General features: G+C 35.3%; 1 protein-coding gene across 5 annotated transcripts in view; it reads right to left on the bottom strand.

Moving 5' to 3' along the window:
- Positions 1-25,996, bottom strand: part of CFAP47 (cilia and flagella associated protein 47) — a 275,959-nt gene that overhangs the window by 65,631 nt on the left and 184,332 nt on the right. For 3 of the 5 annotated variants that reach the window (XR_001874104.1, XM_017811012.1, XM_017811013.1), the window contains 5 exons: positions 22,855-23,030; positions 20,467-20,574; positions 17,035-17,146; positions 9,708-9,812; positions 5,752-5,908 (listed from right to left, as the gene is read on the bottom strand). Coding sequence is in view for 4 of the 5 variants with exons in the window: in XM_017811012.1 (XP_017666501.1) it covers positions 5,752-5,908; positions 9,708-9,812; positions 17,035-17,146; positions 20,467-20,574; positions 22,855-23,030 (658 nt within the window). In the remaining variant the exon portion in view is untranslated. The remainder of the gene's footprint in view (positions 1-5,751; positions 5,909-9,707; positions 9,813-17,034; positions 17,147-20,466; positions 20,575-22,854; positions 23,031-25,996) is intronic. The other 2 variants (XM_017811014.1, XM_017811016.1) reach the window with 1 other exon arrangement.

Genomic DNA, 25,996 nt, shown 5'->3' with positions numbered 1-25,996 from the left:
CAGTTTGAATTATGTCAGAATCAGCACAAAGTGATGTTAGCACTTCTAAATTGATTATATGATTGAAAATAATTTTTTCTCACATCTTTACTATTTCATTCTAAAACTGATTCATATATAGGCAATAATACTTATGCCCAATGTATTTTGCCTGAAAGAAAGATAAGAGTAATTAGTAGACTTGCCTCTGAGTACTTAGTTCAATTACATAATAAAGTCAGAGAAAGCAGCCTGAAAATATTTTGCAGTGCACATTTAAAAAGCAGCAATTCTAGTTTGGAAATCTTTAAATGGAAAAAGACGCAGCCAAGCTACTGTGCATGCAACCTTCTCTAGGACACAAGGCAAGTTTTAATAATCCACAACATGAGACACTTTGCACACATCCTTACCAGAAAGCAACTTTATACACTGCCACAGATATCAGCTTTGCTAATGCAGGTAACACTGGATTCCAGAGGAAACAACTCACTTCCCTTATCTAATTCCTAATTACCACTGTAGCTTTAATCTTTTCTTTGATCATGGCTCTTCCAAGTTTGAAATTAATATCGTCTATAAAAGCACTTGGCCTTTTTTTTTGAAACTCTGATAGACATTTGGATCACTGAAATTATGAAATCGAATTACCCATGTTGACCAAAATAAAGCATTATAGGTATTAATGAACCAGTAATACTTAGGGACAATTCTTATACAGGTGAACTCTGGGGGTTTCAGTGGTTTTCACTGAATATTTCAGTAGTTTCAGTTATTTATATAATTATTTTTTGCTTCCAAAAATTTTAGTAGACGTATTATATGGTGGTATTTACAGAAGAGCAGTATCATTCAATTTGAAACAGCTGAACTAGTACAAATGGTTGCTAAACCACCCGTGACAAGGGTTTGCATATTCTGTAGTTCTGATCATTGGTTCACACTGGGGAAAATCAGCTGCTGTCAAATAAACATTACCCACATGAATATTCTGAATATAGCTATGAATGCCTCTGTGGATTAGAGCTGCGCATTTAAGCACCTAGGTATCTAAATCCTAAGAAGAAAACTTATTGTTCTTAAATTAAGAAAAAAAAAATCTAGTTTTAGGAGGTCCAAGATTTCATCCCTTCATCACAAATTATCAGATTGTGGGTAGTTTTACTTGCTCTATAATTATCCCAAATAAAGGACTGTTTGTGCTACAGTAGCAGTCAAAATTCTCTGAAAGAAACATTTCTGAGAAATAATGCTCTGGGGTTTGACAAAGCTTCAGAAATGCAAATGAAAGCTTCAGAAATGGTACAAATACAACAATTCCCAATTAATATCTGTTTTAATTCCTGAACTGTGCAATTCAAAATATAATTTCAGATCTATCTAGGGCAGAAAGTGCCTATGGAATGTTACTTGAAAACAAGATAGAGATAACTTCTGTAATCTTCTTCAAAGCATTAAGTAAATCTATAAATGTTGATGTTTACTATTTGTACACTTTAACTGAGATGCCCTATTTTAATTGTTGACACTTTGAATTCTCTTGAGAAGTGGCACATGTTCTGAAACACAATTTCTAAAAATGAAGACCAGTCAAGCATTTCACTCTGCCTTCTGACTTGCTGTTTGCTGTCAGTTCCCCCATTCTGTTCCCTCTCTGGCATCCAGTAACACCAGCAATGAGCCTGATGAGTCCAGCACAAGATTAAATAAAAGAAGGCATTCCAGTAACATGTTTTAATGCTAAAATATCATCTAAGACATTTCAAAGTGTTAGCAAATTGAGTTTTATATTACTAACCCTACAGTTTTAAGAGCTGTGCTCAGAGACGGATTCAAAATCTTCTTGTTTCCTGTGAATTTGAGTTAGCTGCTGACAGGGCCATTTCTACTCTTTGGATTAATATTTTTCAGGAAAAGAAAACCCATGGGTCTTAAGAATAAAGAGGTTGCCACTCTTTAAAGAATAAATTAAGACTATATTTCAGACTAAAATGTTTGTGTTTAATTAATTTAGTTTGAAGATTACTATTGTTCTGTCTGAACTAATATTACTGTCATTCCTAACTAGCTTGTACATTCCAAAGTGTGTTCCTGCACTGCTAAAAGAGCTCCTAGGACAAAAACAGGCTCTTCATATTAAAACACATTCATATAAAGAGTAGATCATCACGACATGGGTAAGAGATCTGGTCTTCTTCATAATGTAGGATTGTAAATGGTGTTGAAATAATATTCTTACTAACAAACTGATACAAGCAAAACAAACAGAGAAAGAAAATGGGAAATTTGTGGAAAAGCAAGTTCAGAACTAGTAAAGTTTAGTTCTTGATAGGAAAAGAAGTAGACTAGAAGTAACATATTCATACTAGGACAACTTTCTTACCAGACCTATTAGACTGTGGGATAGCTAATTAATTCTTAATGTTGAAAAAATTCTGTTAATTAGTTTTTACTGTCCACTGGAACAACATATCTGCATTGGTATGATATAGTGAAGTTAGTATATTTTAAATACTATTTTATTCCTTTCTGGTAAACTTTGTCCTGAAAACAGGAAAGTTCTCAATAAATATATCAGCCATTGCAGAAATTATTTCCCAGGATATGTAAGGGCCAGAATACTGGCTGAACTTGTGCATCCATGACTTTGCTTATAAGACTAGATTTCTTTTCTTCTGGAAAGAAGGAAATAAGTATTACAGTCAGTATTCTTACAGAAAGCAAATCCTGGTATGCACAATGATATCCAAAGACAGCTTGAATGCATAACTCAACTATCTTATTGTGATTAAAACCAATCAAACATGATGTATAGGTCACCAAGAGCAATTGGATTAGAATAATAACATTATAATCAATCTGATTAACAAATTTAAGACATCTTATAAAGGATATGTATGATTTTACTTTCATAAAGATAATAGTACAAAATCTATTTTTTTCAAGGAAAACTTTTCATAACCTCACAGACCACAGAAATATTAGATCATCATCATGGCAGGTCTACTGATGTGCAAAGAAAAATGAAGACTGAAAACTTCTGATGCATAAAAACAGTCATCAGTCTTTCACTGTCTAAGCCAGCTCCCAGTCTCTGTCTCTATTCCTGAACAACTCTCTGGGACAAGTTAATGTTCTATGGTTAGAAAGATGACTGTTTTCACCAAAACAATTAAACAACGGAGTTTCAACTAATATTTATCAGAACTTCATAATCCTCTAGGTTTTAGATGCAATATTTAAGCTCCATAAATAATTTCTGATGAAGCTGCTTCAGGGATAAACTAGATGGTTCTTCTCCATTATTTTGTGAATAGCACATTGGATTGGCTTTTTTATAAATAATACTTAGTAGTATTGGAGCATTAACTGTGCTATCTGGCACCAGATTTATCCTCAATAAGCAAAGCAGTTTGCTTCTCTTAATTGCTCTTGTTGTACAACTCAGAATACCAGCTTGCACTTTCCACTAGAATAAAGCAGCCCATGAGATGCAGTGGGAATCTTTATACTACACATGTAATACACACCTACAATTCAAAAGATTATACAATCAGTTATTTCCTGATCAAATAGGAGAGTTGCACAACTAGTAACTTGCAGCACTTCTAATTCACAGTGTCTGGCCTAAGAAAAGCACAAAGGGCAGATGGAGCAAGAGGGGAAAATGCTAAGGGTTAAAATTTGAGCAGAAAATTGCATTACTATAACCTAAAAGTTTACTCCATCTTCAGCTGTTCCAGGGACGATAAGTTGATGAACAAAGCAATTCAAAAGAGAGTTGTACCAACAATTTATCATGGTACCTCTGGACTGGAGCTTGACCATTCATCATGTCAGTCCCTTACCCTTATTTACATTGCATTGTCTGTCATCATCCATGTCATTAATAAAAGTCTTGAATAATATGGGCCCCAATGCTGACCCCTGGGGTACAACAATTGTTACCAGCCAGCAGCTGAATGTCAAGCTGTTGGTGACTATCATTTTAGACCAATAGTTCAGCCATGTTTTCAATCCACTCAGCAGTCTGGTCATCAAGCCTAGACTTCCGTAGCTTCCAAACAAGAATGTTACAGGAAACAGTGACAAAAGTCTTACTAAATCATAGCACATTGCATTCACTGCTCCTCCCTTATTTGCATAATCACTCATTTCCATACAGAAGGCAACGACATAAATCAATCATTTGCACTTAACAAACTCATTTGACTACAGCTGATTACCTTCTTGACCTTCCTGTGCTTGGAAATGGATTGCAAGGGAATGTGCAATTCATGGGCTACACAGATTGTAAAAGGACCTGTCCAGTGATCCCACCAGGGGCTCAGGTGAGGCTGATCATCCTATTACTACTTCAGTCTTCCTTGTATCAGTTTTCAAAGAAGAAAACTACATAGTCTTTTCCCAGTCAACAGAAACATCTCCTGATCAGCATCAATTTTCATAGAAAACCACAGCCTCACAATCACACTGGCCAACTGTTTCATCACACTGTGAGTTTCATCTGGATTTGTGGATCTGGAAGCATACAGCTACTTTAAGAAGTCCACAGCCTGTTGCTTCCCTGTGAGCTGCCCATTTCCCTTTCAAATCAAGTCAATATATGCTGCTTTGGGAGCAAGTTTGGACTGCAGAGAGGCAAAAAAACTTCCAAACTGTTGAGCATGTCAGACTTTTCTGCATTATCTGTAACTTGTTGATTCCCCACCATCCATCAAAGGACCTATATGTATTTTCCCTAAGCTTTCCTATGCAATTAGCATAGCTTTAGAACATCTTTTTGTGAGCCTACACTTGCCACTTTAAACTTCACACCTGATGGGCTTTGGCCTTCCTTTCACCTCATCCAAATGTAGTACAGAGAATACATTATTTCCATTGCTAGGAACAGGCCATAGGACTTTATATTAAGCCACAACAGTGCAAAGCATCAGGGACTTGTCACGTTGCTTGGACCTGAGCTACTTTAGCAGTAACAGCACATAGCCAATTGGAAAGTTTATCTTCAATTTTTGTTATATGTAGATGCCAGAAAATGCTTTGGCACCTGTTTTCTGATGCTACAATTTATGTTGGACTAGGAGGAGATTCAGAGAATTTTCTAAAGCCCTCTGCTTCACTCAAAGACAAATTTCCTCCTTCACTGAGTAAATTTCAGTCATCAAGGAGAATTTTGGATTTAAAACTCGAGTTCTTACAGCACTTGTGAAATCTGAGTACGGACAGGGACTTGTCAACCTTTGATAATTGTGGAACTTATATCGAAGTATGTTTGAAAATATTGCTGAAACATACTTCCTTAGATGGTCAATCAGAAAAAAAAAACCTTCAAGTGTTTTGCCCTCACTAACTTCATTACTTATTTACAATCTGACCACATAATGTAAAATATTTGAAGGTAACAGAGGAATAAAAGCAAAACAAAACATTAGCTAGTTGGTTTAGACATACAGCTACCAAGACACATCCCAGGAGCCTCCTTTTGCCTAAATGTCACAATGCAGTTCACAGTCAACAACCAGGTGCAGGTACACATGAGGCTGTATGACCTGAGGTCTACTGTGAACACTTGTTAAAGGTTTGTGTTCTTTTTTCACTCCCACACCCCAGTCTACAGAGCTTTTCAGGGTGGATGTGAATGACACACAAGGCCTCTATTGCCAGAAAATGGAATGAGGCAAATTTAATCCCATCCCTCACACGCTTTAACACAACCAAAGGAGCTTAAGTTCCTTCCTCCACCCCAAACAAAATTCCAAACCCCTGTACCTGTCAGCATGACATCCGCCACCACATTTTCAGGAGTTGGGTTTTCGAAGGATACAATGGCAGAAGAACACTGGCCAACGCAGGCACTTATGGAAGTTGCTTCCATCAACTGAGGAGGAAGACCAGTTCCCAAAAGTAAAAATATCCACTCTTGAAACTGTAAATGAAACATGTCACTGTTTTATGTTTGATGAATCAGATCTGTACATTTTAAACCATTGTGCCTACTTCTTTCTTCTAGTGTTTTATGTCTCTGTTATAAGTCAGCTGTTGTTTAACTCTTTCTTTCTCCTACCTTCAAGCTTTTATGTTACTCCAAGTATTGCTTTCTGGAAATCAATAGCTCCATTCTGGGAGATGTTCACATCTCCTTTTTTTGCATTTAACTTCTGTCCTACTTTGAGCATATACTATTTAACTTCCATCCAGCTACTCAGAGTCTCCAGTGTAGTGAATGGAAAGGTGTAGGTGGTTGCAAAAGGGCAACTCAAAGCACATATATTAGAACCTGAAAGTAGATGAAGTGAGAAGTTCTCTCCAGAAGACAAAGGAAGAAAGAAAATAATTCTTTTATGGGTCAGCAGTAGAATCACAAAAAAAGCTAAAAGTGTTACTCCAAAGATAATAAAGAACATTAACCTTTATACACGGAAAAATAAAGAATATTGGAAAGAACTAGTAGATATACAGTACCACCACAGAGCAGAAAAAAGAGGAAAATAAACGTAACTGTTGTGTTAATTTTAATCTTTTTTGTTCAGCATGAAGGTAAAGAGTCACCTGCCCCACATTTTAAGGTTATAAAGAGTGATGTTAATAGTGCCACTCCTTATGGAAACTTTAAATGTGAATAAGCAGGAAAGGTGAATGGTAAATATAAAAATACTATCATTAGTTTAAGGAAAATGTTTAATTTGTTCATTTGTGTTGCTGCCTTTAAATAATAACAATATAGACTAAAATCTGAGGCTTATTACAAACTGCTCAAAATGACCTTTTGATCTGTTTTGTTCATTATGACTCAGAAAAGTATGCAATACAAAGAAAATAGAAAATAATACAGAAAAACAAAATACTATTTTCATTATCCAAAATATTGCATTTACTTCTGCATAGTCTGTCTGAAAAAAATAGGGAAAGTCTGTAATAGGCTTCAAAAAATCTGACAACAAATCTGGAAATATTTATAGTAAGAGGTGCCTAATATATTAAGACTTCTCAGTATAAACAGGGATAAATAAAATGGAACATTATATGCCTTCAGAAAATAGCTTTGGACAGTAAAATTGTATGCTTTTGTTATCATTTTATGGAGAAATACTCACTCGAACAAGAAATGAAGACATTTTAATCTTACTGATGGGAATTGGTAAAGGGTTACAGTGGTCTACACTGGCTTGTTATTGATACTTCGTGCTTGCTTACAGACACAGTAACAGAAAAAATGTTTGGTTTTTCTTTTTCAAAACTCTCGACTTACAAGGCAATATTAGTCTAAGAACACTTTCCAGCCCCTCTGTAAATATGTGTGATGTGAACCACCTTATTCAGAGCAAGTAATTTTACCTTGAGGTGGAGTGCGGGGATGGGAGGGGAGCACACCCTTATATTTTGTGCAGGTGAGCTGTAAAGATCGAATTTGAGCTTCATTACTGAAGGCTCAGGTCTGTGGTCTACAGACACTACAGGGAGTGTAGTTTCTACTAATTTTGGGGGTTTAACAAGAAGAGACATTTTGAAACACATTGTTTCAAGTGCTGAGCATCCTTACAAGATGAACTGAGCAGCTAAAGGAGACAAACAAAATAAGGGATCTGTCGGGAAGATAAAACAAGGCAGGCAACCAAAAAATTACAGAGATTATAGGACAGGCCTGCCTTGCCTGACCTGCAGTTACTTTTCCTCACTGGCTTACTTTGTGATGGAGCTCAAGATCATGTATGCTCAGGGAAAGAAATCAAGAGGAAAAAATGTAAAAAAATGAATTCCTAAGGAAAATAATACAAGATAGGATCTAATATTGGGCTCAGTTTCTTCCTAATATTAATTACTACTGTTAAGTGTTCCACATTACACCTGGATGTGATAAAATAATAGGATAATACAGATATATTAGAACTCTGGATGTGGATTATGTTCAAGCTGATCTTTCAGTTGTGCTGTCCTAACAAATTTAATTTCATGTTTTTGCAATGATTAGAGCTAAACTCATGTTCACCTCATTGAACTGAGAGAAACTTCTCTGTCTATAACCTGCTTCATTTGATTCTAGTTTGAAGCTGTATGAAGAGCTTTTCACAAAGACACACAATCAGAAATAGCTAAGGTGTATCCTCTAAGTACTGTTATTTACTGACCTGAGATTAGACAGCTATTCAGCTATCAGATGGTGTAAGTGCCCACTCAGATATATTTAATCAAAGAAATCAAGGAAAGGAAATCAATTTTGTAGTGGCAGGGGTTACATTAAAAATTGTTTAAGGCATCCACTGCTGATGACAAACATTCTTCAAGTCTTCATTTAAAAAGGCAGTTATACAGTTATGCTACTGTCAGCTACCAGTACAACAATTAGCAAACCAAAATAGTTTGGGATTAATTTAGTAAGGACTGAGCAGTGAAAATGAATGAAAATTTACAAAATTCTAAAGATTCAGGTATAAAAAGAGCTATTGGTTATACCAACAGATTGAAACAGTTAAAGGGGGTCTGGACAAATCAGCTAGAAGGATGGGATACTGGCTTAAGTTCACTGCAGATTGGTCATTACTTGAAAGGAGATGTACTGGATGACAAGATTGTGGTGGTAGGACTCAATTTGTTTCTGAATGGTTTAAATTAAGTGTTGCATTGTTTTATTTCTTTTCTAATTGGTGAATTTTCTTTTTTTTTTTTTTTAGTAGATAATATGCCTGTGTATCATCCAGTTCCAGAGAAGATAAGGACATTCTGTCCTCTTGAACTGACCTTGGATATATAATATTCATATGAAAATTGCTGTCTCCTTGTTTTTATCCTTAATAAATATTTAAGAGAGATTCTGAAAATAAATGCTGTGCTAACACCACCTGCAAATAACCTGTCTGTTCAACATACTTTATCAGGAAAAAAAAAATTGCCATATCACTTCCTTCACTATTTGTTTTCTTCATATAAAAGAATATTTGCTTTTGAAGTATTACTTAAAACACTACTGAAAACTCCTGGTAGCATTCACCTGGAATAATTCACAGGTCAGCAGTCTATTAGGATATCAGAAAGTCAAAAAAAAATACAGAGAGGAAATTGCACAGAAAGCAAATGCTTCATTTAATGACAGCTCATATGAAATATTATGATTTACATCATATTATTAGTTTTTCTTTTTGATTCCAGATGTAATTTAAAATCAGCTAGTAGGTCATGCTGATGACTCATGTTTCTTTATTTACCTGTTTCTCATTTAAAATGAGGAAAATTCACAGAGGAAAAAAAAAAGTCAACAATTCTAAGGTGTTCAAAGTAAAAACCATTTTCAAACAAAATGAAAGGAAGAATTCACTTTTTCAAGTGTGTGACCTTCCAAAAGTCAGATCAGATAAAAAAATATAAGAATTTAATTTTGCTTGGGGTTGGGAAAAACAGCAAGAAATTTAATTTCAGCAGTGCCAATGCTAAGAAATGCCAGTCTTCTAGTCTTAAAAATAGCAGAACTAATTACTGAGCAAGCTAAAATTATTCATTACCTATTATAGCTCCTAGGCCATTATGCCTCATTTTAATACTGTTAACAGAATAATTTCTGTGTAAAACTAAGGTTAAAACAAACCATAATTTTTAACATTTTTGCATTTGCTCTTTCATTATGCATCCAGCCATTAAACTTCAACTTGACCTACAGGCTGAAACCCTTACTCACCTATTAAAAATAATAATCTGAATCCCAAGTGTTGTGGGCAGCAAACATATTATCATACCTTTGCAGACTTGAAGATTATTCTTGCCTGGTGATTGCGTTTTCCAACGGCAGACGGATAGAACTGCACGGGCAGCTGAATGATGGAATGAGGAGCAACAGTCAGCTGTACAAACACAAGAAAGAAACAAGACAAAGGGTGAGGTAGGGGGTGGAAGGGAGCAGAGATCATTTTTTTGTCTCTGTTTCTGTTTTGTGCTTTGTATCAACAGTGTTGATGTTTATGTGATTAATGTGTTCTACTAGATGCATTCTCCCCTCTCAGTGAGCACAGGCTGCTAAGGCCAGCAAATGTATTGCAGTCAACCACCCTTGTGGCAGTCACTGCACGTTCACTCCCCAGGAACTTCAGAGCTGGTGTTATAGATTGCTCCAAGGACAGGGACAGCAGCTCACAAATACCCTTCAAACAGGACTTTGGTGTCTGATCGTACTGATGACACCGAAAGGTTATCACACTGACCGCCACAGACACAAACTGGCTTATACGGGAAATGCAGGGGGGGTTTTAATAAACTAGTGCTTTGTCTGTCTTCTGCATCTAAACTAGCATTGTAAATAACGTTGCTAGTCTTCTCTTCACCCTGAAGTATACTTGAGACTCAACTGCACAGGGAAAAGCAAAGAAGCTGAATACAGTGGGGTCATAAATATTTTAAGAACCAGATAAGCAGTGAAAGAATAGCATTATGAATAACAAAAAATGCCAATACATTGAGAGAGTGATCAGCTAGAATCACTGAATACACAATTACCGTATCTATTTCTTTAATTTAAAAAAAGTACTAGGCTTTCTGTATCAACATGTTTAAATAGTGTTTGCATGTAAGAAGAGATGAAATGATGATTTGCATTTTGAACACTTAAGATGTATTTTATAAAACAAAAATAACTTACAACTAATAAAGGTCAAAACAACACCCTACAACAGCCGGCACTGACAAGCCCTTTTATAAAGGAAATGTCAGCCTTGGAAGAACAGGCCACTTAGAGGCAGTGAACAGGAGTTATTAAAACCACTTTTTTTTTTTTTTTACTACATTTAATGGTTGCAAGATGCCTGACTGCAGCAACAAGCCCTTCAACCTCTTCCCACCTCAAAAGTTTGACTGCCTGTGCCCTGATATGGCTGGCGTTTGAGCTTATGGCACCTCAAGTCTCAGAGACACAAGGATTCTGACAGGAACAGGGATGGTGGCCCAGTGTGGGACCACTGGCCACAACCACGGTGCTGAGGACAAACTAGAGGTTCCAGAGGGTAAAGCAGAAACAGAGGTGTTCACTAGCAGGAGAGACTCTAATGAGTCTTAGGTTGCTTTTCCTCACTGCCCCATGGCTTTCATAGAATCATAGAATCAGATGGGTTGGAAAGGACCTCTGAGATCATCAAGTCCAACCCTTGATCCACTACCACCACAGTTGCTAGACCATGGCACTAAGTGCCACATCCAGCCTCATCTTAAAAACCTCCAGGGATGGAGAATCCACCACTTCCCTGGGCAGCCCATTCCAATGGTTGATTACCCTCTCTGTAAAGAATTTCTTTCTAATATCCAACCTAAACCTCCCCTGGCGCAGCTTAAGGCCATGCCCTCTTGTCCTACTGCTGATTGCCTGGGAGAAGAGACCAACTCCCACCTGCCTACAACCTCCTCTCAGGTAGTTGTAGAGAGCGATGAGGTCTCCCCTGAGCCTTCTCTTCTCAAGGCTGAACAACCCCAGCACCCTGCCATCTCAGAGCTGGACGCCAGCAGGGTCTTGCCAGTCATCTTCTGGATGTGTCTGTAGGGTACCAGCACAATTAGGGACTGGGATGATGGTGTGCCTTGAGCAGATATTCCTACTGATGTCAATGGGAGATATATTGAGCAGAAGAGAAGATAGAGCTCGTATGTGCTCAACTAACACACAAAATGTGAAATGTTTTGGGGTGCAAGTTTTAAAATAATACACCAGAATACTACCATAACAGTTAATTGAATATATTAACTGTCTTGTCTATTGATGAGGGGGTTTATTGTATTTTTCAAACTTTCCAATTTAAATTTTACAATTTTTTTATCACTTCGTGATAAGAGACACTTGTGGAAGGATAAGCAGGTGGGTCTCACGCACTCTGGGCTCACTCCTGCACCCCCACACTCCACAGTCCCATATATCCCACAGGTGACTGATAACTTGAAAGCGCATTTGCCACCAGCGCTCACTGCCACCATCCCACATTTGTCACCTTTGCAAGGTTCTGTACTACCCACAATAACAGACCTGAGGGAGAGTCATCCCCCCCGCTCAGAGTTCATTTAGCTGTTCGTCATCTAAAATGAGCTGAACAGCTCATTTCTCAGTCAGTTCCTGGGCATGCTCAGTATGCAGAGACCTTTTTTTGAGAATTTCTTACTTTCATTTGCAGTCCAGTTCCTGCTACAGCCAGACCCATTTATCAAATGAAGACTTAAAAATGGAGAAAGAATTTTAGTATAAAAAGAACTCCCTTCCAAATACTTTTGAAAAAAATGAAAAAGCAGGTAAAGACAGGTTGTCACAGAATAAGAACACATAATTAAATCACAGCTAAAATTTTTAAATTTTGATCAGTTTCACTAAGAGATATGAATTTTTTTGAATAATAAGTCTTCCATAAAGATGAAAACAGACAGGAGTTCGATTTTCAATAAGCATTACTTGACATATTATCATTACACAGAAAATGCATTGCCACAATGAATCTAAATAATCAACATGGAGTTATGATAATCCAGCAGACTGTCTGCTCTGAAAGCAGAAAGAATTTTTATCTTTTATACTATAGATGTGGGTTTAACTTTCTTTTTTCCGGTATTATACAGATGATGTTTTCTGAATCCAAAAAGGAATTTGTTTTGAAATAAGCTGGGCAAAAAGATAACTTACTTTCTACTGAAAACCAAAGAATAAATTGCTTTTAAAACTAGAATTAAGAAATCATGCTAAACAACATATTTTAAGAAGGTCATACTTTACACTAAAATATGCTGAAGTTAACAAAACCCCTGCCTTTTATTTTGTTTACATAAACAAGTGACTTCCAAGATACTCATGTGAAAAAAAACTGGCATCATTGCTCTTCATAAGATCTCAGATATAACTGTTCAAATACAGAAACCAAGTCTGAAGAAGACTAACTACAAATACATTATTCTTGTTATAAATTGACAAAAGAAGGGAAATTTTTCACTACATCTCTTCTCTGTACAAAACAATACTCATGACCATTAAGAAAATACTAAAGCTTGCACACAGAGATTGCACCTCTCTCTGACAGCCCTTCTTTCTTATTTTTCCTCAATAAAAATTGTGTTTCAAAGTCAATCAGGATGGAACAAAGCTTCATGAAAAAGGTTTAGGATGGTTATAAGCCAGGAGAATAGCAAACTGAAGACTTACAGTGAAAGTATGTTTCTTTTTGGCAATAAAGATGATCCCATTTGTAAGACTTTTTGGTACATCATAAATATATGTGTGTAACAATATAATACACACACATTTGAAATATGTCCATGTATTTACAAGAAGGAAAAGTATTAAACTGGGGAACATATAATGATTGAGAATTTTCAGCTGCTAAATGCTGAACATGAGTCCTTCTTAACCAAAAACAAAGAAAACTGCTGTCAGGACAGAAACACAAAACTCAACATTCCAATGATTGTTCCCCCAGAAACTCATAATGCCCCATATGCTAATGAAAAACAAGCTAGGAGTTCTACAGTATACTTATGTGAGTTCATTTTTATTCCAACTAGATAATTATTCCAATTAGATAATTTGACAGTATTTATAAAGTTATTAAGCTAGTTTAAGGTTGACAAGAAGTGAAACAAAAATTAGGTATAGTTTGTTAAAAAAACAACAAAATCCCATACATAAAAGGAAAAAAATATATGAAAACCCAAATTACATTAAAAGAGAATCCTTGAAAGCTTTTATCAAATTCTTGAAAGAAAACCAAGATGATCTATTCCATTTAAAGCTGTTTTAGGATACAATTGCAAAGCCATTAATAAGAAAAGCATACTTTTCTCATTATTAGCAGTTTACAAAGATGTTCATGGAGCTGCTTCCAATTTACATGGAGCTGACAAGATATGTAAAGCCTTCAAACTTCATTGTGACTTCCTTATGCATCTCGAAGTTCAGGAATACTTGAGCCTAATCCAACTGGACCTCAGGAAAGCCCATTATTAATGATGTCAGTACTTGAAGTTGAATCAGATCTATAGAAAATAATCCCTTGTGGTATTTCAGTAATGCCTTCTGTCCCAAATTGAAACTGGAACAAAAATCCCCACACATGGAAGTATGACATATATATTTGAATTTGTTTGAATTCTGAAATATTAGTAAAAATTTTGGTTCTTAATTTTAGGCAAATATGTCTAGGGAGGAAAAAATTTTGTTTGATAGCACTGTTGAATCTGACTTATCTAACATAACTCAGTGACTGATAAAGTCCATTTGAGACGTTTTCTGACAGGTCACTATATTCAAGACATCTTAGATGACATAAAAACAAATACAGAAAGTTATATGAAATATTAAAATTACTCACCTGACTCTACTGTCTTCCAATATGATCTATCTGACATTGGACACTCTGACCTTCAATCTAAAAACTTGCTCTTTATTGTTGCATTTAATCTAAGGACTGTACAAATCAGAATCTTTCTGCTGACAAGAAATCATTATTTGCTTTAAAGGGAGCAGAAACTTGAATAATTAAGATGGGAAACGAGTTCTACACACAAAAAAGGCTTTGAAACAGACATTAATGTAAACTAATACCTGAAACCCAGGTTATGGTTTACAAGAACAAGGAGCAATCTTCTGGAAGTTGGAATGCACTGCTGTGTGGATGGACTAAATCTAGGATGAAACATATTCAGGAGAATTAAATTCACATCCAGAGTGCCATGTCCAGTTCTGGGCTCTCCAGTTCAAGAAAGACAAGGAGCTACCAGAGAGAGTTCAGAGGAGACTACAAAGATGATGAGGGGTCTGGAGCATCTGTCTCATGAGGAGAGATTGAGCTGGCCCTGTTCAGTCTGGAGAAGAGACAACTGAGAGAGGATCTCATCAATGTATATAAGTATCTTAAGGGGGAATGTCAAGAGGATGGGGCCAAACTCTTTCCAGTGCTGTCCAGTGATGGGACAAGGGACAATGGGCACAGGAAGTTCCATCTGAATATGAGGAAAAGCTTCTTTAGTGTGAAGGTAACCGAACACTGTGACAGGCTGCCCAGAGAAACTGTGGAGTCTCCATCTTTGGAAATATTCAAAAACTGCCTGGACATGACCCTGTGTATCCTGCTCTAGGTGAACCTGCTTTAGCAGGGGGAGTTGGATTAGATGATCTCCAGATCATGATACATGATATATGAAATAAATATTAGGTAGAGGCATATAGCAAATTCACCAAAGCTACACTTTAACTGGAAGAACCGTCATTAACAACATTTCAGAATTCAATCCATAAATTGATTTACAGGACTGAGGATTATATTAAAAAGAAAAGAAAGAAAACTACTGCAGTTAGTGATGAATGCGTCTTTTCCTAAACAATGCAATACAGTTTTTGGTGATCTGTGAATCTCTGGTGATAAATTAAGAAAGATGAAAGGAGAAGATTTTTGTTTTTAACTTCCTGCACAAGGTAATAAACAATTTGCAGCAGCCAAAAGTCACTATAATTAAATCTAATTCACTTCTGTGCCATATATAATACTCCCAGACAAATAATATAGTTTGCATCCATGTTTCTTAGCTCCTATTCAAATACCAATTGATGAAATTATTAGTAATAGCACTTGTTGAGATTTAACACAGTGTATGAAGTTGTGATAATATGCATGACATAAAAGACTAAAATGAACACTTCATGTTTTATACTTTTAATTTAATGGAATCTTATGTTGCAATATATATGACGGTTCAGTAAATAAGTGTGATCTCCTTTAGCTGCTATCTTCATAATCCCTTTTAAGAACATTTGGTCTGGTTGTACTGACATATTTAAGGCTGAAAGCTGTTTAGTTTCTGAAAGCCAAAACTGCACGTTATCACTTTAAGGCATTTCTCTTTTTTCTCCATACAATCCATTTTGTATCTTCTCAGCTTTATTTTAGGATCTTACTACAATATTTCTCCCCTCTCTCTCTGACCCCCATACCAGTTGGTGGAAACAGACTCATTAAATCATAGAATAGTTTGGGTTGGAAGGGACAAACCATCTCTGCTGTATGTCTTCCCTGTACTACCTTTTTCATGTCTAGAAAAGGTGCAACTGTCATTTTTCTCCTCCCTATAACAGGTTTCTTCCTTCTCTTTTTTTTTCTCATGTTAAAAGTTCCAAATTCACATACTCATCTGAGGTTGTGACAGATGCACTCGACACCACTCATTCATGACAGAATTTCCCCTAACCCAGAGTTTCTGTGCATCTGTCCTCCCTTTTCTCATCTCCCCAACAGTAAAAGGAGACATATTTCATAGAATTAATTGTTAATATCCAAAGAGTTTTTTATAGGGCCTGTACTATTAATTCGCAATCAATGGTCAATAACAAATATTTTTCTGAACCCCACTCACCTAGAACTCTAGCCAGTCTCAACGAAACTATGAAATCTGAGCCAATCTATACAACTCCTAGGACTGGAAAAGACATAAATGCTAGGCAGCAAGATAGAGAAACTTCTGTAACGGAGAAGGAAAAAGCAGTGTACATAACAGTAAGAGGGTGAAGATTTCCTCAATAGAAATCATTCTCAGAGTAACTGTGAGCTCAGAGAATGAAATTATTCTAGGTATTTGCTTGAAGCTTATTTGTGGCTACATTGATCAAATTATTATTCATAGGCCCTGCAAGTCACTTATAACTGCCATGACTATGAGACATTCTTATATTCTTCCATTAACATTTCATCTACTAATCTAAATATTTATCTAGTTATCCTGTTGATTCTTAGATACTTCTAAGAAGCTTCTAATCAGCTATTTTGTTTACAACTTCTTCGTCTTCTAATATCTCCTGAATTATTTGCAACCTACTCTTCAGTCCTGCTCAAAATCATTTGACAAAGCATTCCAGGGGAAAAACCATCTGTACTTCAGCTCGAGTTGCCTTTCAAGTTTAATTATTTTTATCTTTAAGCTATAAAATCTCTAGAATAAATATCTATAATGTCAAAAAGATTGTATATTCTGAACCTACAGTACAATACACAATTCAATTTGTTTTGAAAAGGCGGCTCTCTTCTATAACTTTTGTGAAAGCACAGAAATCTTACTTACAGAGTGTCCTATGTCAGACTCAATTGAAAAATTCCTAGGATTGCTGTTAACAATTTCTAGCTCCAGAGGTTGATGAGTAGAATTAAAAAGAGGTATGTATAGACGAGTCCATCTGGAAAAAAAACCCATATACACAATGACAATTAATTACAAAGCTTCTTCCATTGCATTTCATTATTCATAGTTCTTTTTATTTCTTGAAAAATTAGTAATTTTAAGAATAAGACTTATTTTGTTCACATTACTATTCCCCCACTAGTGTGGACACATTTAATAACATTAATTAATATTAATAATCATTATTAATAACAATAAATTCTAAATTCATTTAACAATTCATTTTGTACCATTTCTGTGTTGTTCATTACAGTATAATCATAGAATCATTATGTTACACATATAGATTATGTATTTTAATGAGTATTGTGACTCTCCCAGAAAAAAGATAGGAGTATACTGATTGCATAAGTGTTCTGTTTAAATTAGCTGGTCGTCTATTTATTTTATTTTCTAATTAAAGAATAAACATGAGATACTTTCAATAGGGTAGGGAGCACAATTTTACTAACAATTCATAAGACTCTCAATATTTTTCTGCCTTTAACAAACATATGACCATAAATCACATCCTTGTTAGAACACCAAGGGACAGAGAAAAGAGATTCAAGGTGAATCAGTGAAAACAGTAAATGAGAAAAGTTTGAAAAATGAGATACATATATTGGTTTTGCTGTAATTTATCTACCTAACGGATATTCCCACTAGTCAAAGCTGTGGCAGGTCAACTGCCAGATTACTCCACATATTTATTCTCAGGAAAAAATGAGTTGATTAATCATAGCTAAATCAGTAAGGAAAAAGAAAATATAAAAAGCAACATTCAGGAGATATTTCAGTCAAGCTTTATGCTGTAGCTTCGAACCCTAAAACCTGTGCACAGGTTGGCTCCTTCCAACATATGCAGTGACATAAATCCCCAGCAGTGAGTAGCAGACTTGTTTGTGACTAACTGTCAAAGCACTGTATCACTGAGATCTCCACAGCAAAGAGTGGAGAAATACCAGGAAACTTTCACAAAAGAACTTCAGATTGACTTGATAATTCCCATTTGTCACATTTACCATCTCAATCTGTTTTTTTTTTTTTTTTGCCTAGTGTCTTTCATATTTAATACTTTGTCAAAGAGAAAACTAGGTTGGAATATTTCAAATTTCAGTAAGCAACTACTTGACTGTTAGAGGTTCTTCAAGTGATCAAAATCCATTAAGAGCACCTGCCACCTCACACAGATTGACTATCGTGGTTATGCTGGAAAAAGTTGTTCCATGTGGCAGTAAATTCAAGACCACTGTGAACATCACTCAACTGATTCACCTTCAGTGATTTCACTGTGGAGCCCATAACAGGTTGGATAAATGAAAACAAAGAATATCATGGAGAAGGTTTCCCTGCTTAGAAACATATGCTAAAGGATGTGTTAAATCTGCCTTGACAGAAACAAAAAGCAGATCTGACTGTGGTAATCCCAGAATGTTAAGGAATCTGAAGAAGTATTAAAAGAAACTGTTAGAATTTTTTTGTTTTCTCTTTTAAGAATTGGTTAGAAACTGATTCTGTGTACCCATGGGTTCCTGGCTCCTAATCCAGTTCCAGGTGATGTTCAAGGTGTCCTTGAAAATACATAAATTCTTTAAATTTTCAGATCAATTGAAAAAAGAATTCAGCCAGCACACGATGAAAAACATTATTCTTAGAAGGATATGACATATGCTAATGTTTCTTCTGCATTCAAGGAAAAGGTGGTAGAATGGAAGTTAGTCTCCTAAAGAAGTACAAATCTTCACCAACCAGAAATTCTTCCAACATTTGATGACATTTACAGTTCACATCTCTGGGTACCTAGCAAGGAGGTACACCATTCAAAACAAAACAAATTGATACTTTTCTTAAACAGATAAAACATAGATGTCTACCTGCATTGAGTTTACGTATTCACCACACATTAATGCAGCCAATTCACTTGACTTCACAGTGAACCTTTTCAGCAGGCAGAGCAATTCTCAGTAATTTAACTTTAACCTCAATGCCATCACTGATTCCCATTCTACAACACTTTGCGCTTCAAGAAAAGTGCTGATGACATTACGTTGTTGACACAATAGAAACAGATTTACGCATTGGAATTTCAACATGCATGTACTTGTAAGGCAAAAAGAAATCTCATTTGAAAAAATAAACCATGGGATTTAAGGAGTTTGAGATCAGAGTTTTGACAGTCAAGAGTTGTAGACAATGGAGCTTATCTTTTCCAACATACAATTTACTTGCAGTAGGAAGGGATGACTTTTTATTCTCAGCCAGACCATTTGTGCATGCAGTTCACAGGTAGTGCATGCCAGAGAAAATTATGAATGCCAGGTTGTCTGAATGGAAATATTTTAAGCAGTTTATAACTCCTAATAGCATCAGCCAACATAGAAGAGAAAAATTGTGGCTTTTACTCCAGCCCAGAATTTTAAAGTAAAAACCAGGAAAAAGCACAACCTCTTTTCTTTAGAACATAGTAACAAAGACATTGTCAGTTATCCCCAGTCTGTGCATCATATTTGAACAGCTGAATATATTCACTTACAAAAATTTAATCAGGTAAAATTTCATGCTGTGGTCCTAACAGAGTTTTTGCTCAGTCTTTAAAGTACTTTAACTACAGATTTAGTCAAAGATATGACATACAGAAGGGGAATTTAGCATTCAGAAGAGCACTGTGTCCACAGAACCTACTAGTAAGTGGACGTAATAGGAGGAAGAGCACTACTGAAATTCTGACATCCTTGAAAGCCTTATCCTAAAAGTTTTGGTTTCCGTCTTTAAAGTCAGAACTGAGCATTATGCTGTCAAAATGCAAACTGAAATTTTGTTGAAGGATTGTAATAATTGGGTTCATTTCTCTAAGTAGCTCATTTTCTTAACTCTTTCGTTGTTCCAATGTCTATTCCCAGTACCTGCAGGTCAGAAGTTGTATTATTTTGCCATTTCTTGAGAGGTTAAAAGAAATTGCTAACTTCCATAGAAGCATTTGTAAAGCAGGATTGTCAGCATACTCCCAGTTCAGAAAGATGAAAAGAAACAGAAAATAAAGCAAACCTACAGAACTCTGAATTATGGATCTTGATGATTACATTCTGTAGTATTTTCAGAGTGATGTCTATATAGGGACTTCAGAGGAAGTTTACATATAGGCTACAGTTTCATTCCAATTGTTTTTCTGCAAGGAAAATTTTACCTACCTACTCATATATCTAGGAAAATCATCTGCAAATTACTACAGTACATACAGAGCACTATTCTGATTTTCTGATGTACACTCTTTGTATGTTTTCCACGATACTTAAAACCAGTGACCCAATCCAGCATTATGAACTACATACTTACTTTCCAAGCTCACATTTTATTTCAGGTAGACTGGTTGGGGATGCCTTCTCTACAATCAACCTCAATGCATACCAAAACTCTCCAACCACATCGGACTGGAATATGACACTAAAAACAGACACATAAGCTTAATATGACACAGCTTTTGTTCAGACAATTAAAAACACATACAGATTAAAATTCAGGAAAAACCTAATGAATTCAACACAGTGAATTCTCTAATTAGCTCCCATGTTTCCCCTAACACTTCTTGCTGGTATCTGGATTCAGCTACCAAAACTAATAATATTTAGAATTACTGATGCAACAAAATCTCTTCTGAATCTTTCCTAAATTCTAGCATTAAAAGTGGTTTATTCCTTAGGGTTTTTTGTTTGTTTTCTTTTATCAAAATTACAACAAATTTCAACTTAAAAGAGTAAACTTTAATTTCATTTCAGTGTCACAGAATTTTCTTCTTAGCCATTTTCAACCTAGAGAGCAAAGTAATAGAAATACTATACACTAATTTTAAAAAGGAAAACCTCTTCAAATCTAGTGATGAAAACTGAGGAATAGATATAGATACATTTCTATCAGCATGACAAAAGGATATGCTTCAAGGGAATATTCAATATATTGTTTTGATGTACAATCAAAAGTTGTCATGACTGAAAATTGCTTGCTGCTAGGTCAGATATGTACAGCAATATATTTTTGTGACAGACATTCTAAAACAGTTCTTTCCTACTGCAGAATTACTTTTCTATTTCTTGGGGGTTTTTTGAGTAGCAGAGTTATAATCACATTAAAACAAAGCACTGGAAGCATATAAGAACTTAAAAAAAAAGCACTGTGCAAAACCATGACCCATTAAGGATTTCTTTTTCTAAATGATAGATAACTATGTATATTCCATGACTTTATTGTTCCAGACAATTCTCTGCGCCAACAGAGCTTTTAAAGTAAGCATAAAAGAGCTTAGGAAAGAATGAACTATTTGAAGTGGTACACCAGCCACAGACACTTTTCAAACAGTTCTTCCCAGCTGCTAACATAGCAAAGGAAACAGAGCATGGCTTCAGAAACACCAGGCAGTAGTGTGGATGTAATGTGGAAGCATCTCTGTCCAGTTGTAACTGCAGACCTTGGGAGCTATTGCAATTTAAAGGAGCTATTAGACACTTTTCTAGAACAATACCGCATAACTGTACTGAGTGTGTCCCGGTGTGCTTTATGTCATCTTTGCACATATCCCCCTAAGGCCCAGCCTACCACTTAGCTAAGCCCAAAGTTTTGCCAGTTAAAACAAAATCTTAATTTTATTCTTTGGAAGTTCTGCACTTGAAAAATACCAGAAATATTATCTGGTATGAAGGAAAATGAGGTCTATTCTCATTTCAGCATCAGAATGCACAATTTCTATAAATTCTCACAGAAAAAAAGATACTAGAGTGATAATAGTACTCATTTTTATAAAACAGTATTGCATGAAAGCTATAAGGCTCAGTGGCACCTGCCATTATTCTGATCTTTGGAAAAATCAATACAAGCAAATAGAATAAAACTCTGAATGGATTTTGACTTTGTAAATATTGAAACTTTCAACACTGGTAATCTGTCTCTGCCCTCCTCTTAAATCACTACCCACCCTCTTCTCCATCCCCATATTTTTGCCAGTCAATTGAGATAATTGAAAAACAGGGAACTGTTTTTCAATGACCCCTTCAACTAAATAATGCTTTGGTAACCAAACTCCAAGAAAATAAGCATTGCAATTCTGCACTGTTCAATTACTTGCTGCACTGGTTTGGCTGAAACTAAGACCAAGAGGTCATCTGTCTTTATATTGCTAATTATCATACCTGCATGCTTTCATTGGGATTTTTAATGTGATGAAAAATTTGTAATTTAAAACCTCTCCATATTCATTTAGTAGATCATTGTTAATTAATGGAAGATTATGAAGGCAAATGGATTTAAGTGAAGACCGTTATAGGTTTCTTCACCAGGTTTTAGTTATGTTGTTATAATTTCATTCCTTCTCAGAAAAAAAAATGAATTTTTGTTATTCCCTTTACAGAACTTACAAACTTACAAAACTAGCAATTCATCTGAAATTTTCAGAGAGGGATTCTAATACTAAGTTTCTAAAACATTGTTCCCTAAATTCTAGTGAACTAGAATAACAAGTGTTATTCTATTACCTATCAATAATGTATCTCGCTTCAGAGGAAAAGTGTTGTTTGGGATACAATATATTTAAAGTTGGAAATTTTCCTAATTCTATTTATTACTTTGTGGATTTTTTTAGGGCAATATCTGCATCAAGTGACTGAAGTTTCAGTGAAAGTAGCTCTTTATTAGTAAAACAGCCATAATCACAAATATCAAAACTTCACAACTCACCTTCCATGGGAAAGGCCAAGAGAAACTGGGTAAAACTCCAGGTGATACAAATAGGTTTGTTTGGGCATAAGAGCGAAAGCGTTTGGGCCATGAAGGCCTGGATTGTCCAGCACCACAGTGATCTCAAGCCTTTCATCTGTAGGATTAGTGATGGGAATATTAATTCCAATGGAATCCTAGAAAGAAAAAAAAAAACAAAAAAACCGAAACACCCCAAATTAATTATGAGCCATTATATGTAAAAGATATTTCACAAACAAGTGTAAGAGGCTTAATCTTCATTTACATTTATGCAAATCCAGGCTGCGCCTTTGTCTGATGCCTGAAGTAACCCAAAAAAAGACAAGTTGCAGCAAGAACCATTTCAGACAACCTTCAAATTGTAAACTCTTTAATTCCATAAACAAGGAATAGTTTAAGTCTTCTTGGCTAGTCTCCATTCTAACAAGCTTCTTCACCTTCCAGGACATGGTCAAAGCTTGCAAAAATACACCTTTCAAGCTCATCTGCTGTAATCCCAACCAGGTAAAAACTCCAAGTTGCCTCCCAACAACCAAGCACAGACAATTGAAAATGTCCACTTTGCAAGGTGGCAAACTATTCAGGCTGAATTCTGCAGGATCTGTTCCTCTTAATTTATATATTACTTCATAACACTTGAGATTAAAATAACACCACCACAATAAATATTCCTTCTCTCACTCTGTTAGGCCCTTTCCCTCACTGGTGATCTCCATATCATTGTTTAAAGTGTATGAACACTTCAGGAAAGGGCCATCTTTCCTCGACCATCTGGAAAACATGAATACTATTAAAGATGCATATAAAATTCCAATTACTATAATAAAAGAAGCCAAAGCATGGCCTCATTAGATAAATATGTACACTTTACATGTGGAACACCTTTAACATGAGCAGGAATTGGGCAGGAGCAGCTCACTGTGCACAGCTCCTACATTTCAGCAGGGTTCCACTGGTCCCCTTATTCACCGTAATGTTAAAAATAGTGTAAATTCATTTTATGTACCCTGTGTGTGCAAATATCAATAAACTTTACAAAAAAACCCACTTTAAACAGGTCAGATGGAATATATTAATGAAGAACACTGCGATAATCCAGGAGGCATACCTACAGTTCTCTTCACATGTACAGATACACGTATGTTCTGTTCATATATATTCATCTATAGAAAATAGGCAAAATACAAAAAGAAAGAGATGTATTTATTTCTCTGTACCTATATTTCTGTCTATCCCTATTTTGATCTCTTTCCTTTGCTCTAACCAAGCAGTTGATTTCAAAATGCATGGGTTTGGGTTTTTTTTAACGTATAGTGATTTGTTTCTCACAGCACAATTTTTCTATGTACATTTTTGTAAAAAGTAAATAATTCAAATTGTAATATGAGGAGGGAAAGATAAAATATCTATTAAAAATAATAATACAATAAAAAATGAATATGAAATACTTTTATGACCCCACACGGAGCTGCTTTACACTGCTTTAAGTCTGCCTATGATTTTGTAAATTTATATATATTTACATTTATAGACAATGACTACTGGAACATACATAAAACACATTTAATGTTCTACAGATGGCAAGATTATACCAACAATTTAAATCATTTAAGTGCCTTGCATCAGTAAAATGGGATTTAAATTTGCCATATAATACTTTAAAGCTCAGATTAATAGTTTTTACTGGTGTAAACAAGTTTCTAAATCTATCTACCATTTTATTGCTAAAAGCTTCATAACAATTTTATAGTAAAACATCTACATGCTGTGTTGAAGAAATACTTTTACAGTAAAAAGGAAATATTGGGCAGCTGATTTAGGGAAAAAGCAGTAACTATCAAAGAAATCTTTGTAATCTTGTACAGAAAGGAAATTTTATATTGCCAGTGTTTGCAAAATGTAAAACAGTGTTCTCTTGACAGCATAAAGGAATGCCTAAGATTATGTACTTTCCTGGAATGTTACTGGAATTGCCATACACATTTCAAAGATCTGCTATTTCATGGATAGCAATAAGAGTAGATGTATATTTATCAGTAGAATTTTTATATATATTTTACATTTCTAGACCTTAATGGATTTTTATGGAGGCATAGTACCAGAATAAATAAAAAACCACCCATGCAATTGCTAAGAGAATTATTTTTCTTGAAAGTACCATTTAATCAGAAAGAATGACAAGGACTAACAGCATAGGTAAGTTCCAAACACATTTATATTCATTAATTTAGTTCCACATTTCAGTGTTGTGGGTTTTATAAACATTTGACAAAGAAAAAATGTGAAAGTTGAAAAAAGAAGAGAATTAATTTCTTTTCTCAAACTGTTTCTGGTAACAAGATTTCCAGTGCCCGAGATCGAGCACTTTTGTGCAACATGTCGTATTATTATTCCTTTACAACTTTCAGTGCCCCACTTCTTGTCTGGTGCAGGTAATTTGAAATAATCTCATGAGGTAAAACAAAATGAAACGTAAATGTCAGATAACATTTATTCTCTGTGGAACTTGAAAAAACAATTGACTGCTTACACTTCATCCTACACTAATAGCCTAAGTCTATGCATAGGTGTAATATTCTGTAAAGCAGACTTTGTTTCAAAAGATGCTCACAATCAACAACTGATCACTTGTGATATTATATGTGTTTTCTGAAATATTTTCGTGATGTAGTTTATAACGGAGATTTTCTCATCATTCCTTCCTCTATAACATTCCTTGAGCAACTGTACCTTAATTATTTAAGTCCATAACATGCAATTTTACATTTTGTTAGTGTACACCACACCAAACTATCAACTAATCTCTTCTAAGTTCAACAAGGTAATTTACAGGAAGATGGGCACATTCTACAATGACTGTGCATAACAACTCTCTGTGTTCCAATTTCAGTAATAATCCTATTCTAACCATCAGCAGGTGTCAATAAAAGCACTACCTGGCCAAAGCATCTAAGAGACTAACTACAGTTCTTATGCTTTACAGGAGTTGTTTTCAATTAAAATACAGTTTCATTAAGGTGATGAAATTAATTTCACATTGTAGCTTTTTCAATCCATAGACCTGGAGGTGAAAGCATCTGTATTTGCTCCCGAGTTTGCCAGACTATTGCTATAGAAGCAA

The sequence above is a fragment of the Lepidothrix coronata genome, unplaced genomic scaffold (assembly GCF_001604755.1).
Source record: "Lepidothrix coronata isolate B3197 unplaced genomic scaffold, Lepidothrix_coronata-1.0 Scaffold30, whole genome shotgun sequence".
Lineage (NCBI taxonomy): Eukaryota > Metazoa > Chordata > Aves > Passeriformes > Pipridae > Lepidothrix > Lepidothrix coronata.
Note: the sequence above shows the minus strand (reverse complement) of the source record. Positions and strands in the feature narration are given on the sequence as shown.